General features: G+C 56.0%; 1 protein-coding gene across 1 annotated transcript in view; it reads right to left on the reverse strand.

Annotated features, from left to right (window-relative positions):
• Positions 1-3,951: 3,951 nt before the first annotated feature.
• The window catches only part of LOC142701481 (polyhomeotic-like protein 2), a 35,576-nt gene continuing 18,827 nt past the window's right edge, over positions 3,952-20,700 (reverse strand). Inside the window, exons 7-8 of the mRNA XM_075848143.1 lie at positions 5,251-5,531; positions 3,952-4,293 (exon numbers count right to left, since the gene is read on the reverse strand). Coding sequence (XP_075704258.1) covers positions 4,129-4,293; positions 5,251-5,531 — 446 coding nt within the window. The 3' untranslated portion in view covers positions 3,952-4,128. The remainder of the gene's footprint in view (positions 4,294-5,250; positions 5,532-20,700) is intronic.

Below are 20,700 nucleotides of genomic sequence, written 5' to 3' on the forward strand. Positions count from 1 at the left end.
ACACCCCTGAAACGGGGTCACACTGATGAAACAAAACACCCCTGAAACGGGGTCACACTGATGAAACAATACACACGCCCGAAACGGGGTGACACTGATGAAACAAAACACACCAAAAACGGGGTGACACTGATCAAACAAAACACACACCCGAAACGGGGTCACACTGATCAAATAAAACACACACCCAAAACGGGGTCACACTGATCAAACAAAACACACACCCAAAGCGGGGTCACCTGGTACACACACCCAAAACGGGGTCACAATGTACACACTCCTGAAACGGGGTCACCCTGTACACACTCCCAAAACGGGGTCACCTTGTACACACACCCGAAACGGTGTCACACTGATCAAACAAAACACACCCAAAACGGGGTCACACTGATCAAACAAAACACACGCCGGAAACGAGGTCACACTGATCAAACAAAACACACCAGAAACGGGGTCACACTGATCAAACAAAACACACCAAAAACGGGGTGACACTGATCAAACAAAACACACGCCCGAAACGGGGTGACACTGTTCAAACAAAACACACCCAAAACGGGGGTCACACTGATCAAACAAAACACACTCCTGAAACGGGGTCACCTTGTACACACACCCGAAACTGTGTCACACTGATCAAACAAAAACACACACCCGAAACGGTGTCACACTGATCAAACAAAACACACACCTGAAACGGGGTCACACTGATCAAACAAAACACACACCCGAAACGGGGTCACACTGATCAAACAAAACACACAGGAAACGGGGTCACACTGATCAAACAAAACACACACCCAAAGCGGGGTCACCTTGTACACACACCCAAAACGGGGTCACAATGTACACACTCCTGAAACGGGGTCACCTTGTACACACACCCGAAACGGTGTCACACTGATCAAACAAAACACACACCTGAAACGGGGTCACAGTGATCAAACAAAACACACACCCGAAACGGTGTCACACTGATCAAACAAAACACACACCTGAAACGGGGTCACAGTGATCAAACAAAACACACACCCGAAACGGTGTCACACTGATCAAACAAAACACACACCTGAAACGGGGTCACACTGATCAAACAAAACACACACCCAAAGCGGGGTCACCTTGTACACACACCCAAAACGGGGTCACAATGTACACACTTCTGAAACGGGGTCACCCTGTACACACTCCCAAAAACGGGGTCACAATGTACACACTCCTGAAACGGGGTCACCTTGTACACACACCCGAAACGGTGTCACACTGATCAAACAAACACACTCCTGAAACGGGGTCACCTTGTACACACACCCGAAACGGTGTCACACTGATCAAACAAAACACACACCCGAAACGGGGTCACACTGATCAAACAAAACACACACCCGAAACGGGGTCACACTGATCAAACAAAACACACACCCAAAGCGGGGTCACCTTGTACACACACCCAAAACGGGGTCACAATGTACACACTCCTGAAACGGGGTCACCCTGTACACACTCCCAAAACGGGGTCACAATGTACACACTCCCAAAACGGGGTCACCTTGTACACACACCCAAAACGGGTCACCTGTACACACTCCTGAAACGGGGTCACCTTGTACACACACCCGAAACGGGGTCACCTTGTACACACTCCTGAAACGGGGTCACCTTGTACACACTCCTGAAACGGGGTCACCTTGTACACACACCCGAAACGGTGTCACACTGATCAAACAAAACACACACCCGAAACGGGGTCACACTGATCAAACAAAACACACACCCAAAGCGGGGTCACCTTGTACACACACCCAAAACGGGGTCACAATGTACACACTCCTGAAACGGGGTCACCCTGTACACACTCCCAAAACGGGGTCACAATGTACACACTCCTGAAACGGGGTCACCTTGTACACACACCCGAAACGGTGTCACACTGATCAAACAAAACACACTCCTGAAACGGGGTCACCTTGTACACACACCCGAAACGGTGTCACACTGATCAAACAAAACACACACCCGAAACGGGGTCACACTGATCAAACAAAAACACACACCCGAAACGGGGTCACACTGATCAAACAAAACACACAGGAAACGGGGTCACACTGATCAAACAAAACACACACCCAAAGCGGGGGTCACCTTGTACACACACCCAAAACAGGGTCACCTTGTACACACTCCTGAAACGGGGTCACCTTGTACACACACCCGAAACGGGGTCACCTTGTACACACTCCTGAAACGGGGTCACCTTGTACACACTCCTGAAACGGGGTCACCTTGTACACTCACCCGAAACGGTGTCACACTGATCAAACAAAACACACACCCGAAACGGGGTCACACTGATCAAACAAAACACACACCCAAAGCGGGGTCACCTTGTACACACACCCAAAACGGGGTCACAATGTACACACTCCTGAAACGGGGTCACCTTGTACACACACCCGAAACGGTGTCACACTGATCAAACAAAACACACACCTGAAACGGGGTCACACTGATCAAACAAAACATACACCCGAAACGGGGTCACACTGATCAAACAAAACACACACCTGAAACGGGGTCACACTGATCAAACAAAACACACACCTGAAACGGGGTCACACTGATCAAACAAAACACACACCCAAAGCGGGGTCACCTTGTACACACACCCAAAACGGGGTCACCTTGTACACACACCCAAAGCGGGGTCACCTTGTACACACACCCAAAACGGGGTCACCTTGTACACACTCCCGAAACAGGGTCACACTGATCAAACACAAACAAAACTCAACAGAAACCTCTGCAGCCAAACAGAGCAACTGACAGGAGGAGGAGACCAACCAGGCAGGTCAATCATAGAAAAGAAGTGCAAGGTGGACAATACATTCTGCTCCATCTGTCAGACAGACATGAAAACGACAGGAGAATGGTCCCAAACAGTGGAGCCCAAAGTGTCCGGCGTGTGGCCCCTTGTCATGCCTGGTGGACACGTCTTCAGGAGCCATCGCAGAGAAGTCATGTGATAATTGTCAGTCACAAAGCTCAGATTACCGCAGCCGCCAACACACAGGGCAGCGAAGCTGGAGCCGCGGGTTATAGCCGTCACCTAATGAAACAGCTGCAGTATAAAGCATGTGGTCCAATCAGCAGCCGCCAACACACAGGGCAGCGAAGCTGGAGCCGCGGATCACGCACAGCGGCCGTATCTTCTACCCTACACCGGAGTTCAGCGCGGGGCCTCGTGGACAAGGAGCTGGATGAGTGTCTGATTCTCACCCCGGGGGCGCTGGCCATATGGGTGGGGGATGGGTGGCAGCACATTGGCCCCCGCATCATCTCATCCATAACATGGGAGCTTCATTATAACTGTCGGGGCGGCCGCGTCCCCCGTGTCTGATTATTATTTCATGAGCGCGTTCTGTGGCCACTTCTTAAGTGCGGGGGGGTGATGTGCGTGCGCCGTCCACCTGCTCCCGCTTCTTACTGCGCCGCCGTTCACACTGAACCTTCTATGACACCGCTCTGCCCCAACCATCATGACTGATCAGAGCTCCCACAGACAAGACCCTGCAAACAGCTCCTTGTATCTCAGCTTCCTGGACTGTGGTTCGCTGCAGTCACAGGTGAAGCTGGCGTTACAGTAGCAGAGCGGAGTACAGGGCTGGAGAATCACTGGCCACATCTGGATCGAGCGGTTCAGACCCTGGACCACGACTTGATGTATCACCGACGGGTTGAGCCGCCCTCCCGTTCTCCGATCACTACTAATTGTGCCTGAGCTGACAGACTGGTTGCTAGGGGGAATTGGAAGCACTGTTGTTATGGCAATGTATCCCTAGCAACCAGACTGTCAAGCAGGAGCAGCCGGGCTGCAGCCATTCCATGCAAGTCCCCTGCTCAGGCTGGAAGGAAAGGATGATTTTGTTCCAGACACAGCGCCCCCCCCTGTCCATGGCCGTGTCTGGTATTACAGCCCAGTCCCATTCACATGAATGCCAAGCACATGGACAGGAGGGGCGCCGATACTAAAAAAATAATCATCTCCTTCCTCCTACCGGACACTTCCTTTCAGGTTTATGTAGGCGGAGGACCCCTTTATATCCGGTATGAGTGACAGGAGGACGTGGACTATGAGCGGGACTCACCGTGTGCTCGGTAATGGTCTGAGGCTCTCGTCATGGACACCGCAGTCTGGGTGGAGGACACCGCAGCGACACGTACCGGGGGCTGCCCCTTCACCAGAGGACTGATCGATGAGCAGCGTTTATAGGGGATCTCGGCTGCCGGAGGCGTCTGCAAGACAAAGCAAATCCCATCCAGACGTGTCAAAGAGGGGGCCACGTAACCGTATAACACAGCGCCCCCCGCAGGTCACATGCTGACACATCCCACTACAGACTGGATCCGGGCAATCTCCTCCGCTACACGGTCCGCCATCTCGTGATCGCCCTCGGACAGCGAGGCCGGTCCTGGGTTATACTGGAAGCCGAGGGGTCCTGGGCGTTAAAGGGCCAGTCCCATGTACCCGAAGCTTCCTCAGGGCACAAGGGCCCGCTCTGCTGCTTCTAATAGACCTTGGACCTCGTTTATAAAGCGATTTGCGCCCCTTTCGTGTCATATCGAGGCGCGCGGCGCTTGGAGGATAAAGTTGCAGCTTTTTTCACTTTTTTTGCCACGCGCCGGCGCACGAACCGCACAAGATGCAGCTAAATGACTGACCAATGACGGACACGTTACTACTACCGGCTCCTGACACGAAACTCCAGGCTACGTACATCTGGCCTTGTGCGTTTCATCTACTCAAGACCTCTGCTTCCTGTCAGTGAAGAGAACATTACACCCAGAGGCAGAAAACCTGTATAGAACTATTACTGCTCACCGCTGAGGGTTTGTTAGATGGTTCCAGTGCAGGTAAGAGCTCGGAGTCTGGAGTTCAGGACAGGAGAGAAATTTGCTGCTGTGTTTACATTGCAGAGGATGGTCTACATTGATACATTGTAACAAACCCTCAGCTGTGTGAGCAGGACTAGGTCAGGGTGGCGTCCCCGCTTCTGTATATAAAGAAAAAAAAATAGATTCACTGACAGCAAGCAGAAATCTGGAAAATTATGAGAAATTAAAGTAACTATTAGAAAGTTGCAGAAGTTTTCAGGAGACCGGCCCTTTAAGCGGAGGTCTTGCCAGCAGGCACAGGCGGGTACCCTTTATTTCCACCTCTACCCCCGGCGCCCTGTCTGCAGGTTTACTCACCGCGCCAGGAGCAGCCGGACTCTGCAGGATCACCGTGGAGCTGGCCGGGAGAAGCCTGCGCTGTGCGGTCACTTCTTGTCCTGGGAGGCCGGGGCATTGCTGGGGAACCTGCGTGGCGGGGCTGTGTCTGTGCCCGTTGGTCTCAGCACATGTGAATGGAGGTGCCAGCGCTGCCTGTGATGTGATTGGTGGAGAGGTGACACACGGGTGGCTGAGAGTCAGCGCCGGGCGAGGCTGAATCTGCAGCGACCTCTGTGGATGTATGAGCTGCGGGGAGCAGACTGCAAAGAGAAAAGGGACAGTCAGGTCCTGCTAGTGGCAGCAACACGGCAAACGTGCCTGCTGTCTATACTGCCCGCTCCCATCTATACTGCCCGCTCCCCTCTATACTGCCCGCTCCCATCTATACTGCCCGCTCCCCTCTATACTGCCCGCTCCCCTCTATACTGCCCGCTCCCATCTATACTGCCCGCTCCCATCTATACTGCCCGCTCCCCTCTATACTGCCCGCTCCCATCTATACTGCCCGCTCCCCTCTACACTGCCCGCTCCCCTCTACACTGCCCGCTCCCCTCTACACTGCCCGCTCCCCTCTATACTGCCCGCTCCCCTCTATACTGCCCGCTCCCATCTATACTGCCCGCTCCCATCTATACTGCCCGCTCCCCTCTATACTGCCCGCTCCCATCTATACTGCCCGCTCCCCTCTATACTGCCCGCTCCCCTCTACACTGCCCGCTCCCCTCTACACTGCCCGCTCCCCTCTATACTGCCCGCTCCCCTCTATACTGCCCGCTCCCATCTATACTGCCCGCTCCCATCTATACTGCCCGCTCCCATCTATACTGCCCGCTCCCCTCTATACTGCCCGCTCCCCTCTATACTGCCCGCTCCCCTCTACACTGCCCGCTCCCCTCTACACTGCCCGCTCCCCTCTATACTGCCCGCTCCCATCTATACTGCCCGCTCCCCTCTATACTGCCCGCTCCCCTCTATACTGCCCGCTCCCCTCTATACTGCCCGCTCCCCTCTATACTGCCCGCTCCCATCTACACTGCCCGCTCCCCTCTACACTGCCCGCTCCCCTCTATACTGCCCGCTCCCATCTACACTGCCCGCTCCCATCTATACTGCCCGCTCCCATCTACATTGCCCGCTCCCCTCTATACTGCCCGCTCCCCTCTATACTGCCCGCTCCCATCTACACTGCCCGCTCCCATCTACACTGCCCGCTCCCATCTACACTGCCCGCTACCCTCCTGTCTATACTGCCCGCTCCCCTCTATACTGCCCGCTCCCATCTATACTGCCCGCTCCCATCTACACTGCCCGCTCCCCTCTATACTGCCCGCTCCCATCTACACTGCCCGCTCCCATCTATACTGCCCGCTCCCATCTACACTGCCCGCTACCCTCCTGTCTATACTGCCCGCTCCCCTCTATACTGCCCGCTCCCATCTATACTGCCCGCTCCCATCTATACTGCCCGCTCCCATCTACACTGCCCGCTCCCATCTACACTGCCCGCTCCCCTCTATACTGCCCGCTCCCCTCTACACTGCCCGCTCCCATCTATACTGCCCGCTCCCATCTACACTGCCCGCTACCCTCCTGTCTATACTGCCCGCTCCCCTCTATACTGCCCGCTCCCATCTATACTGCCCGCTCCCCTCCTGTCTATACTGCCCGCTCTCATCTACACTGCCCGCTCCCATCTACACTGCCCGCTCCCCTCTATACTGCCCGCTTCCATCTATACTGCCCGCTCCCATCTACACTGCCCGCTCCCCTCCTGTCTACACTGCCCGCTCCCATCTATACTGCCCGCTCCCCTCTACACTGCCCGCTCCCCTCCTGTCTATACTGCCCGCTCTCATCTACACTGCCCGCTCTCATCTACACTGCCCGCTCCCATCTACACTGCCCGCTCCCATCTACACTGCCCGCTCCCATCTACACTGCCCGCTTCCCTCCTGTCTACACTGCCCGCTCCCATCTACACTGCCCGCTCCGAACTATACTGCCCGCTCCCATCTATACTGCCCGCTCCCATCTACACTGCCCGCTCCCCTCCTGTCTACACTGCCCGCTCCCCTCTACAATGCCCGCTCCCCTCTACAATGCCCGCGCCTCTATACACTGCCCGCACCTCTGTACACTGCCCGCACCTCTGTACACTGCCCGCACCTCTGTACACTGCCCGCACCTCTCTATACTGCCCGCGCCTCTCTATGCTGCCCGCGCCTCTCTATGCTGCCCGCGCCTCTCTACACTGCCCGCACGCACCTATCTATACTGCCCGCATGCGCCTCTCTATAGTGCCCACGCCTCTCTATACTGCCCGCGCCTCTCTATACTGCCCGCGCCTCTCTACACTGCCCGCGCCTCCCTATACTGCCCGCGCCTCTCTATACTGCCCGCTCCTCTCTATGCTGCCCGCGCCTCTCTATGCTGCCCGCATGCACCTATCTATACTGCCCGCACGCGCCTCTCTATAGTGCCCGCGCCTCTCTATACTGCCCGCGCCTCTCTACACTGCCCGCGCCTCTCTACACTGCCCGCGCCTCTCTACACTGCCCCCACCTATCTATACTTCCGGCTCCTATCTATATTGACCACTATCTATATTAACCGCTAGCTATACTGCCCGCTCCTATCTATGCTGACCATGATCTATACTGGCCGCTCCTATCTATGTTCATCGCTATCTATACTGCCCGCTTCTATCTATACTGCCCACTCCTACCTATACTGACCACTGTTAGCTATACTGACCGCAATTTATACTGAGGGCACCTATCTATACTGGCGCTCCTATCTATACTGACCGCTATATATGCTGTCCACTCCTATCTATACAGACCACTAATATCTATACTGCCCACTATTATCTTGACTGACACTCCTATCTATATTGAACGCTATCTATATTTACCACTAGCTATACTGCCCAGATACGGATCATGATCTATACTGACTGCTCCTATCTATACTGTCTGCTCCTATCTATACTGCCCATGATCTATGTTGACCGCTAGCTATACTGCCCACTTCTGTCTATATTGACTACTTCTATCGATACTGACCACAATCTATACTGATCACTACCTATACTGCCCGCTCCTATCGATACTGATCACTACCTATACTGCCCGCTCCTATCGATACTGATCACTACCTATACTGCCCGCTCCTATTTACACTGACCACTATCTATACTGCCCACTCTTACCTATACAGACTGCTAATATATATACTGACTACTATTGTCTATACTGACCACTCCCATCTATCTATACTGCCTGCTCCTGCATCCTGATATTCCCCCCTGACTATTGTGCAGGCGGCTGATGAGGATTGGATTATCAGCAGAACACAATGACATCATCCATATCACTGATCCACGAGGCGACCACGTTACCCCGCAGCTGGGAAGAGACGCATGCAGGGCAGACAGGGGCAGACAGGGGCAGACAGGACAGGCAGGGCAGACAGGACAGGCAGGGGCAGACAGGACAGACAGGACAGGCAGGGGCAGACAGGGGCAGACAGGGGCAGACAGGACAGACAGGACAGGCAGGGGCAGACAGGACAGGCAGGGCAGACAGGGGCAGACAGGACAGGCAGGGGCAGACAGGACAGGCAGGGGCAGACAGGACAGGCAGGGGCAGACAGGGGCAGGCAGGGCAGACAGGGGCAGACAGGACAGGCAGGGCAGACAGGACAGGCAGGGGCAGACAGGGGCAGACAGGGGCAGACAGGACAGGCAGGGGCAGACAGGACAGGCAGGGCAGACAGGGGCAGACAGGACAGGCAGGGGCAGACAGGACAGGCAGGGGCAGACAGGACAGGCAGGGGCAGACAGGACAGGCAGGGGCAGACAGGGGCACACAGGACAGGCAGGGGCAGACAGGACAGGCAGGGCAGACAGGGGCAGACAGGACAGGCAGGGGCAGACAGGACAGGCAGGGCAGACAGGGGCAGACAGGACAGGCAGGGGCAGACAGGACAGGCAGGGCAGACAGGGGCAGACAGGACAGGCAGGGGCAGACAGGACAGGCAGGGGCAGACAGGACAGGCAGGGGCAGACAGGACAGGCAGGGGCAGACAGGGGCACACAGGACAGGCAGGGGCAGACAGGACAGGCAGGGCAGACAGGACAGGCAGGGGCAGACAGGACAGGCAGGGGCAGACCGGGCCGGCATTGTCACCGGGGCAGCCGCAGATTTGCAGAGTATTAAGAATCTTTGCTTTCATTTAAAACTCTGGAACAAAAGAGCCGAGTCTGTGCCTGAAACAGTCACCACAAAACCAAAGTCAGGGGGTCACCACGAAACCAAAGTCAGGGGGTCACCACGAAACCAAAGTCAGGGGGTCACCACAAAACCAAAGTCAGGGGGTCACCACGAAACCAAAGTCAGGGGGTCACCACGAAACCAAAGTCAGGGGGTCACCACGAAACCAAAGTCAGGGGGTCACCACGAAACCAAAGTCAGGGGGTCACCACGAAACCAAAGTCAGGGGGTCACCACGAAACCAAAGTCAGGGGGTCACCACGAAACCAAAGTCAGGGGGTCACCACGAAACCAAAGTCAGGGGGTCACCACGAAACCAAAGTCAGGGGGTCACCACGAAACCAAAGTCAGGGGGTCACCACAAAACCAAAGTCAGGGGGTCACCACAAAATCAAAGTCAGGGGGTCACCACAAAACCAAAGTCAGGGGGTCACCACAAAGCCAAGATGACGTTCCCTCGCCCACTGTCTGCCCCCTCATCAGCAGCGCTGACCCCTTTACAGTCCGTCTCACCCCATACAGTCCAGTAACAGAGGGTGACCCCTATACAGGGTCACTAGCAGGGTGACGGGTCGTGTACTGTATATGGGGGTACAGGGTCACTAGCAGGGTGACGGGTCGTGTAGTGTATATAGGGGTACAGGGTCACTAGCAGGGTGACGGGTCGTGTAGTATATATGGGGGTACAGGGTCACTAGCAGGGTGACGGGTCGTGTGCTGTATATGGGGGTACAGGGCCACTAGCAGGGTGACGGGTCGTGTAGTGTATATGGGGGTACAGGGTCACTAGCAGGGTGACGGGTCGTGTAGTGTATATAGGGGTACAGGGTCACTAGCAGCGTGACGGGTCGTGTACTGTATATGGGGGTACAGGGTCACTAGCAGGGTGACGGGTCGTGTAGTGTATATAGGGGTACAGGGTCACTAGCAGCGTGACGGGTCGTGTACTGTATATGGGGGTACAGGGTCACTAGCAGGGTGACGGGTCGTGTACTGTATATGGGGGTACAGGGTCACTAGCAGGGTGACGGGTCGTGTACTGTATATGGGGGTACAGGGTCACTAGCAGGGTGACGGGTCGTGTAGTGTATATGGGGGTACAGGGTCACTAGCAGGGTGACGGGTCGTGTAGTGTATATGGGGGTACAGGGTCACTAGCAGGGTGACGGGTCGTGTACTGTATATGGGGGTACAGGGTCACTAGCAGAGTGACGGGTCGTGTAGTGTATATGGGGGTACAGGGTCACTAGCAGCGTGACGGGTCGTGTAGTGTATATGGGGGTACAGGGTCACTAGCAGCGTGACGGGTCGTGTAGTGTATATGGGGGTACAGGGTCACTAGCAGCGTGACGGGTCGTGTAGTGTATATGGGGGTACAGGGTCACTAGCAGGGTGACGGGTCGTGTAGTGTATATGGGGGTACAGGGTCACTAGCAGGGTGACGGGTCGTGTACTGTATATGGGGGTACAGGGTCACTAGCAGGGTGACGGGTCGTGTACTGTATATGGGGGTACAGGGTCACTAGCAGGGTGACGGGTCGTGTACTGTATATGGGGGTACAGGGTCACTAGCAGGGTGACGGGTCGTGTAGTGTATATGGGGGTACAGGGTCACTAGCAGCGTGACGGGTCGTGTAGTGTATATGGGGGTACAGGGTCACTAGCAGCGTGACGGGTCGTGTAGTGTATATGGGGGTACAGGGTCACTAGCAGCGTGACGGGTCGTGTAGTGTATATGGGGGTACAGGGTCACTAGCAGGGTGACGGGTCGTGTAGTGTATATGGGGGTACAGGGTCACTAGCAGGGTGACGGGTCGTGTACTGTATATGGGGGTACAGGGTCACTAGCAGGGTGACGGGTCGTGTACTGTATATGGGGGTACAGGGTCACTAGCAGGGTGACGGGTCGTGTACTGTATATGGGGGTACAGGGTCACTAGCAGGGTGACGGGTCGTGTAGTGTATATGGGGGTACAGGGTCACTAGCAGGGTGACGGGTCGTGTAGTGTATATGGGGGTACAGGGTCACTAGCAGCGTGACGGGTCGTGTAGTGTATATGGGGGTACAGGGTCACTAGCAGCGTGACGGGTCGTGTAGTGTATATGGGGGTACAGGGTCACTAGCAGCGTGACGGGTCGTGTAGTGTATATGGGGGTACAGGGTCACTAGCAGCGTGACGGGTTGTGTAGTATATATGGGGGTACAGGGTCACTAGCAGGGTGACAGGTCGTGTGCTGTATATGGGGGTACAGGGTCACTAGCAGGGTGACGGGTCGTGTAGTGTATATGGGGGTACAGGGTCACTAGCAGCGTGACGGTCGTGTAGTGTATATGGGGGTACAGGGTCACTAGCAGGGTGACGGGTCGTGTAGTATATATGGGGGTACAGGGTCACTAGCAGCGTGACGGGTCGTGTAGTGTATATGGGGGTACAGGGTCACTAGCAGGGTGACGGGTCGTGTAGTGTATATGGGGGTACAGGGTCACTAGCAGCGTGACGGGTCGTGTAGTGTATATGGGGGTACAGGGTCACTAGCAGGGTGACGGGTCGTGTAGTGTATATGGGGGTACAGGGTCACTAGCAGGGTGACGGGTCGTGTAGTATATATGGGGGTGCAGGGCCACTAGCAGGGTGACGGGTCGTGTAGTGTATATGGGGGTACAGGGTCACTAGCAGCGTGACGGGTCGTGTAGTGTATATGGGGGTACAGGGTCACTAGCAGGGTGACGGGGCGTGTACTGTATATGGGGGTACAGGGTCACTAGCAGGGTGACGGGTCGTGTACTGTATATGGGGGTACAGGGTCACTAGCAGGGTGACGGGTCGTGTAGTGTATATGGGGGTACAGGGTCACTAGCAGGGTGACGGGTCGTGTAGTGTATATGGGGGTACAGGGTCACTAGCAGCGTGACGGGTCGTGTAGTGTATATGGGGGTACAGGGTCACTAGCAGCGTGACGGGTCGTGTAGTGTATATGGGGGTACAGGGTCACTAGCAGGGTGACGGGTCGTGTGCTGTATATGGGGGTGACGGGTCATTAGCAGCGTGACGGGTCGTGTAGTGTATATGGGGGTGCAGGGTCACTAGCAGGGTGACGGGTCGTGTGCTGTATATGGGGGTACAGGGTCACTAGCAGGGTGACGGGTCGTGTGCTGTATATGGGGGTACAGGGTCACTAGCAGTGTGACGGGTCGTGTAGTGTATATGGGGGTACAGGGTCACTAGCAGGGTGACGGGTCGTGTACTGTATATGGGGGTGCAGGGTCACTAGCAGCGTGACGGGTCGTGTGCTGTATATGGGGGTACAGGGTCACTAGCAGCGTGACGGGTCGTGTAGTGTATATGGGGGTACAGGGTCACTAGCAGTGTGACGGGTCGTGTAGTGTATATGGGGGTACAGGGTCACTAGCAGGGTGACGGGTCGTGTACTGTATATGGGGGTGCAGGGTCACTAGCAGCGTGACGGGTCGTGTGCTGTATATGGGGGTACAGGGTCACTAGCAGCGTGACGGGTCGTGTAGTGTATATGGGGGTACAGGGTCACTAGCAGGGTGACGGGTCGTGTACTGTATATGGGGGTGCAGGGTCACTAGCAGCGTGACGGGTCGTGTACTGTATATGGGGTACAGGGTCACTAGCAGCGTGACGGGTCGTGTAGTGTATATGGGGGTACAGGGTCACTAGCAGGGTGACGGGTCGTGTAGTGTATATGGGGGTACAGGGTCACTAGCAGCGTGACGGGTCGTGTAGTGTATATGGGGGTACAGGGTCACTAGCAGGGTGACGGGTCGTGTACTGTATATAGGGGTACAGGGTCACTAGCAGGGTGACGGGTCGTGTACTGTATATGGGGGTACAGGGTCACTAGCAGGGTGACGGGTCGTGTAGTGTATATGGGGGTACAGGGTCACTAGCAGCGTGACGGGTCGTGTAGTGTATATGGGGGTACAGGGTCACTAGCAGGGTGACGGGTCGTGTACTGTATATGGGGGTGACGGGTCATTAGCAGCGTGACGGGTCGTGTACTGTATATGGGGGTACAGGGTCACTAGCAGCGTGACGGGTCGTGTAGTGTATATGGGGGTACAGGGTCACTAGCAGGGTGACGGGTCGTGTAGTGTATATGGGGGTACAGGGTCACTAGCAGCGTGACGGGTCGTGTAGTGTATATGGGGGTACAGGGTCACTAGCAGCGTGACGGGTCGTGTACTGTATATGGGGGTACAGGGTCACTAGCAGGGTGACGGGTCGTGTACTGTATATGGGGGTACAGGGTCACTAGCAGTGTGACTGGTCGTGTAGTATATATGGGGGTACAGGGCCACTAGCAGCGTGACGGGTCGTGTACTGTATATGGGGGTACAGGGTCACTAGCAGGGTGACGGGTCGTGTGCTGTATATGGGGGTACAGGGTCAGTAGCAGGGTGACGGGTCGTGTAGTGTATATGGGGGTACAGGGTCACTAGCAGGGTGACGGGTCGTGTAGTGTATATGGGGGTACAGGGTCACTAGCAGGGTGACGGGTCGTGTACTGTATATGGGGGTACAGGGTCACTAGCAGGGTGACGGGTCGTGTACTGTATATGGGGTACAGGGTCACTAGCAGGGTGACGGGTCGTGTAGTGTATATGGGGGTACAGGGTCACTAGCAGGGTGACGGGTCGTGTACTGTATATGGGGGTACAGGGTCACTAGCAGGGTGACGGGTCGTGTACTGTATATGGGGGTACAGGGCCACTAGCAGCGTGACGGGTCGTGTACTGTATATGGGGTACAGGGTCACTAGCAGCGTGACGGGTCGTGTAGTGTATATGGGGGTACAGGGTCACTAGCAGCGTGACGGGTCGTGTGCTGTATATGGGGGTACAGGGTCACTAGCAGCGTGACGGGTCGTGTAGTGTATATGGGGGTGCAGGGTCACTAGCAGGGTGACGGGTCGTGTAGTGTATATGGGGGTACAGGGTCACTAGCAGGGTGACGGGTCGTGTAGTATATATGGGGGTACAGGGTCACTAGCAGCGTGACGGGTCGTGTAGTGTATATGGGGGTACAGGGTCACTAGCAGGGTGACGGGTCGTGTAGTGTATATGGGGGTACAGGGTCACTAGCAGCGTGACGGGTCGTGTAGTGTATATGGGGGTACAGGGTCACTAGCAGCGTGACGGGTCGTGTGCTGTATATGGGGGTGCAGGGTCACTAGCAGCGTGACGGGTCGTGTAGTGTATATGGGGGTACAGGGTCACTAGCAGCGTGACGGGTCGTGTGCTGTATATGGGGGTACAGGGTCACTAGCAGCGTGACGGGTCGTGTAGTGTATATGGGGGTGCAGGGTCACTAGCAGGGTGACGGGTCGTGTAGTGTATATGGGGGTACAGGGTCACTAGCAGGGTGACGGGTCGTGTAGTGTATATGGGGGTACAGGGTCACTAGCAGCGTGACGGGTCGTGTAGTGTATATGGGGGTACAGGGTCACTAGCAGGGTAACGGGTCGTGTAGTGTATATGGGGGTGCAGGGTCACTAGCAGGGTGACGGGTCGTGTAGTGTATATGGGGGTACAGGGTCACTAGCAGCGTGACGGGTCGTGTAGTGTATATGGGGGTACAGGGTCACTAGCAGGGTGACGGGTCGTGTAGTGTATATGGGGGTACAGGGTCACTAGCAGGGTGACGGGTCGTGTAGTGTATATGGGGGTACAGGGCCACTAGCAGGGTGACGGGTCGTGTACTGTATATGGGGGTACAGGGTCACTAGCAGGGTGACGGGTCGTGTACTGTATATGGGGGTACAGGGTCACTAGCAGGGTGACGGGTCGTGTACTGTATATGGGGGTACAGGGTCACTAGCAGAGTGACGGGTCGTGTAGTGTATATGGGGGTACAGGGTCACTAGCAGGGTGACGGGTCGTGTAGTGTATATGGGGGTACAGGGTCACTAGCAGCGTGACGGGTCGTGTAGTGTATATGGGGGTGCAGGGCCACTAGCAGGGTGACGGGTCGTGTAGTGTATATGGGGGTACAGGGTCACTAGCAGGGTGACGGGTCGTGTAGTGTATATGGGGGTACAGGGTCACTAGCAGCGTGACGGGTCGTGTAGTGTATATGGGGGTACAGGGTCACTAGCAGCGTGACGGGTCGTGTAGTGTATATGGGGGTACAGGGTCACTAGCAGCGTGACGGGTCGTGTAGTGTATATGGGGGTACAGGGTCACTAGCAGCGTGACGGGTCGTGTAGTGTATATGGGGGTACAGGGTCACTAGCAGGGTGACGGGTCGTGTAGTGTATATGGGGGTACAGGGTCACTAGCAGCGTGACGGGTCGTGTAGTGTATATGGGGGTACAGGGTCACTAGCAGCGTGACGGGTCGTGTAGTGTATATGGGGGTACAGGGTCACTAGCAGTGTGACGGGTCGTGTAGTGTATATGGGGGTACAGGGTCACTAGCAGCGTGACGGGTCGTGTGCTGTATATGGGGGTACAGGGTCACTAGCAGCGTGACGGGTCGTGTAGTGTATATGGGGGTGCAGGGTCACTAGCAGGGTGACGGGTCGTGTAGTGTATATGGGGGTACAGGGTCACTAGCAGGGTGACGGGTCGTGTAGTGTATATGGGGGTACAGGGTCACTAGCAGCGTGACGGGTCGTGTAGTGTATATGGGGGTACAGGGTCACTAGCAGGGTAACGGGTCGTGTAGTGTATATGGGGGTGCAGGGTCACTAGCAGGGTGACGGGTCGTGTAGTGTATATGGGGGTACAGGGTCACTAGCAGCGTGACGGGTCGTGTAGTGTATATGGGGGTACAGGGTCACTAGCAGCGTGACGGGTCGTGTAGTGTATATGGGGGTACAGGGTCACTAGCAGGGTGACGGGTCGTGTAGTGTATATGGGGGTACAGGGTCACTAGCAGGGTGACGGGTCGTGTAGTGTATATGGGGGTACAGGGCCACTAGCAGGGTGACGGGTCGTGTACTGTATATGGGGGTACAGGGTCACTAGCAGGGTGACGGGTCGTGTACTGTATTTGGGGGTACAGGGTCACTAGCAGGGTGACGGGTCGTGTACTGTATATGGGGGTACAGGGTCACTAGCAGAGTGACGGGTCGTGTAGTGTATATGGGGGTACAGGGTCACTAGCAGGGTGACGGGTCGTGTAGTGTATATGGGGGTACAGGGTCACTAGCAGCGTGACGGGTCGTGTAGTGTATATGGGGGTGCAGGGCCACTAGCAGGGTGACGGGTCGTGTAGTGTATATGGGGGTACAGGGTCACTAGCAGCGTGACGGGTCGTGTAGTGTATATGGGGGTACAGGGTCACTAGCAGCGTGACGGGTCGTGTAGTGTATATGGGGGTGCAGGGCCACTAGCAGGGTGACGGGTCGTGTAGTGTATATGGGGGTGCAGGGTCACTAGCAGGGTGACGGGTCGTGTAGTATATATGGGGGTACAGGGTCACTAGCAGGGTGACGGGTCGTGTAGTGTATATGGGGGTACAGGGTCACTAGCAGCGTGACGGGTCGTGTAGTGTATATGGGGGTACAGGGTCACTAGCAGGGTGACGGGTCGTGTAGTGTATATGGGGGTACAGGGTCACTAGCAGGGTGACGGGTCGTGTAGTGTATATGGGGGTACAGGGTCACTAGCAGGGTGACGGGTCGTGTAGTATATATGGGGGTGCAGGGCCACTAGCAGGGTGACGGGTCGTGTAGTATATATGGGGGTACAGGGTCACTAGCAGGGTGACGGGTCGTGTAGTGTATATGGGGGTACAGGGTCACTAGCAGGGTGACGGGTCGTGTACTGTATATGGGGGTACAGGGTCACTAGCAGCGTGACGGGTCGTGTAGTGTATATGGGGGTACAGGGTCACTAGCAGGGTGACGGGTCGTGTAGTGTATATGGGGGTACAGGGTCACTAGCAGGGTGACGGGTCGTGTACTGTATATGGGGGTGCAGGGTCACTAGCAGGGTGACGGGTCGTGTGCTGTATATGGGGGTACAGGGTCACTAGCAGCGTGACGGGTCGTGTAGTGTATATGGGGGTACAGGGTCACTAGCAGGGTGACGGGTCGTGTAGTGTATATGGGGGTACAGGGTCACTAGCAGGGTGACGGGTCGTGTAGTGTATATGGGGGTGCAGGGTCACTAGCAGGGTGACGGGTCGTGTACTGTATATGGGGGTGCAGGGTCACTAGCAGCGTGACGGGTCGTGTAGTATATATGGGGGTACAGGGTCACTAGCAGGGTGACGGGTCGTGTAGTGTATATGGGGGTACAGGGTCACTAGCAGGGTGACGGGTCGTGTAGTGTATATGGGGGTACAGGGTCACTAGCAGGGTGACGGGTCGTGTAGTATATATGGGGGTACAGGGTCACTAGCAGGGTGACGGGTCGTGTACTGTATATGGGGGTACAGGGTCACTAGCAGCGTGACGGGTCGTGTAGTGTATATGGGGGTACAGGGTCACTAGCAGCGTGACGGGTCGTGTAGTGTATATGGGGGTACAGGGTCACTAGCAGGGTGACGGGTCGTGTAGTGTATATGGGGGTACAGGGTCACTAGCAGGGTGACGGGTCGTGTAGTGTATATGGGGGTACAGGGTCACTAGCAGGGTGACGGGTCGTGTACTGTATATGGGGGTACAGGGTCACTAGCAGCGTGACGGGTCGTGTAGTGTATATGGGGGTACAGGGTCACTAGCAGCGTGACGGGTCGTGTAGTGTATATGGGGGTACAGGGTCACTAGCAGGGTGACGGGTCGTGTAGTGTATATGGGGGTACAGGGTCACTAGCAGGGTGACGGGTCGTGTAGTGTATATGGGGGTGCAGGGTCACTAGCAGGGTGACGGGTCGTGTAGTATATATGGGGGTACAGGGTCACTAGCAGGGTGACGGGTCGTGTACTGTATATGGGGGTACAGGGTCACTAGCAGGGTGACGGGTCGTGTAGTGTATATGGGGGTACAGGGTCACTAGCAGGGTGACGGGTCGTGTAGTGTATATGGGGGTACAGGGTCACTAGCAGCGTGACGGGTCGTGTAGTGTATATGGGGGTACAGGGTCACTAGCAGGGTGACGGGTCGTGTACTGTATATGGGGGTACAGGGTCACTAGCAGGGTGACGGGTCGTGTACTGTATATATGGGGGTGCAGGGTCACTAGCAGGGTGACGGGTCGTGTAGTGTATATGGGGGTACAGGGTCACTAGCAGCGTGACGGGTCGTGTAGTGTATATGGGGGTACAGGGTCACTAGCAGGGTGACGGGTCGTGTAGTGTATATGGGGGTACAGGGTCACTAGCAGGGTGACGGGTCGTGTACTGTATATGGGGGTACAGGGTCACTAGCAGGGTGACGGGTCGTGTAGTGTATATGGGGGTACAGGGTCACTAGCAGGGTGACGGGTCGTGTAGTGTATATGGGGGTACAGGGTCACTAGCAGGGTGACGGGTCGTGTAGTGTATATGGGGGTACAGGGTCACTAGCAGGGTGACGAGTCGTGTATTGTATATGGGGGTGCAGGGTCACTAGCAGGGTGACAGGTCGTGTGCTGTATATGGGGGTGCAGGGTCACTAGCAGGGTGACGGGTCGTGTAGTGTATATGGGGGTACAGGGTCACTAGCAGCGTGACGGGTCGTGTAGTGTATATGGGGGTGCAGGGTCACTAGCAGGGTGACGGGTCGTGTAGTGTATATGGGGGTGCAGGGTCACTAGCAGCGTGACGGGTCGTGTAGTGTATATGGGGGTACAGGGTCACTAGCAGGGTGACGGGTCGTGTACTGTATATATGGGGGTGCAGGGTCACTAGCAGGGTGACGGGTCGTGTAGTGTATATGGGGGTACAGGGTCACTAGCAGGGTGACGGGTCGTGTACTGTATATGGGGGTACAGGGTCACTAGCAGGGTGACGGGTCGTGTAGTGTATATGGGGGTACAGGGTCACTAGCAGCGTGACGGGTCGTGTACTGTATATGGGGGTACAGGGTCACTAGCAGTGTGACTGGTCGTGTAGTATATATGGGGGTACAGGGCCACTAGCAGCGTGACGGGTCGTGTACTGTATATGGGGGTACAGGGTCACTAGCAGGGTGACGGGTCGTGTAGTGTATATGGGGGTACAGGGTCACTAGCAGCGTGACGGGTCGTGTGCTGTATATGGGGGTACAGGGTCACTAGCAGGGTAACGGGTCGTGTAGTGTATATGGGGGTACAGGGTCACTAGCAGGGTGACGGGTCGTGTACTGTATATGGGGGTGCAGGGTCACTAGCAGGGTGACGGGTCGTGTAGTGTATATGGGGGTGCAGGGTCACTAGCAGCGTGACGGGTCGTGTAGTATATATGGGGGTACAGGGTCACTAGCAGCGTGACGGGTCGTGTAGTATATATGGGGGTACAGGGTCACTAGCAGGGTGACGGGTCGTGTAGTGTATATGGGGGTACAGGGTCACTAGCAGCGTGACGGGTCGTGTACTGTATATGGGGGTACAGGGTCACTAGCAGGGTGACGGGTCGTGTAGTGTATATGGGGGTACAGGGTCACTAGCAGGGTGACGGGTCGTGTAGTGTATATGGGGGTACAGGGTCACTAGCAGCGTGACGGGTCGTGTAGTGTATATGGGGGTGACGGGTCACTAGCAGCGTGACGGGTCGTGTAGTGTATATGGGGGTACAGGGTCACTAGCAGCGTGACGGGTCGTGTAGTGTATATGGGGGTACAGGGTCACTAGCAGGGTGACGGGTCGTGTACTGTATATGGGGGTGACGGGTCATTAGCAGCGTGACGGGTCGTGTAGTGTATATGGGGGTGCAGGGTCACTAGCAGGGTGACGGGTCGTGTACTGTATATGGGGGTACAGGGTCACTAGCAGGGTGACGGGTCGTGTACTGTATATGGGGGTACAGGGTCACTAGCAGCGTGACGGGTCGTGTAGTGTATATGGGGGTACAGGGTCACTAGCAGGGTGACGGGTCGTGTATATATGGGGGTGCAGGGTCACTAGCAGCGTGACGGGTCGTGTAGTGTATATGGGGGTGCAGGGTCACTAGCAGGGTGACGGGTCGTGTGCTGTATATGGGGGTACAGGGTCACTAGCAGGGTGACGGGTCGTGTAGTGTATATGGGGGTGACGGGTCATTAGCAGCGTGACGGGTCGTGT

Source organism: Rhinoderma darwinii, unplaced genomic scaffold, assembly GCF_050947455.1.
Source record: "Rhinoderma darwinii isolate aRhiDar2 unplaced genomic scaffold, aRhiDar2.hap1 Scaffold_2064, whole genome shotgun sequence".
In the NCBI taxonomy this organism is placed as follows: domain Eukaryota; kingdom Metazoa; phylum Chordata; class Amphibia; order Anura; family Rhinodermatidae; genus Rhinoderma; species Rhinoderma darwinii.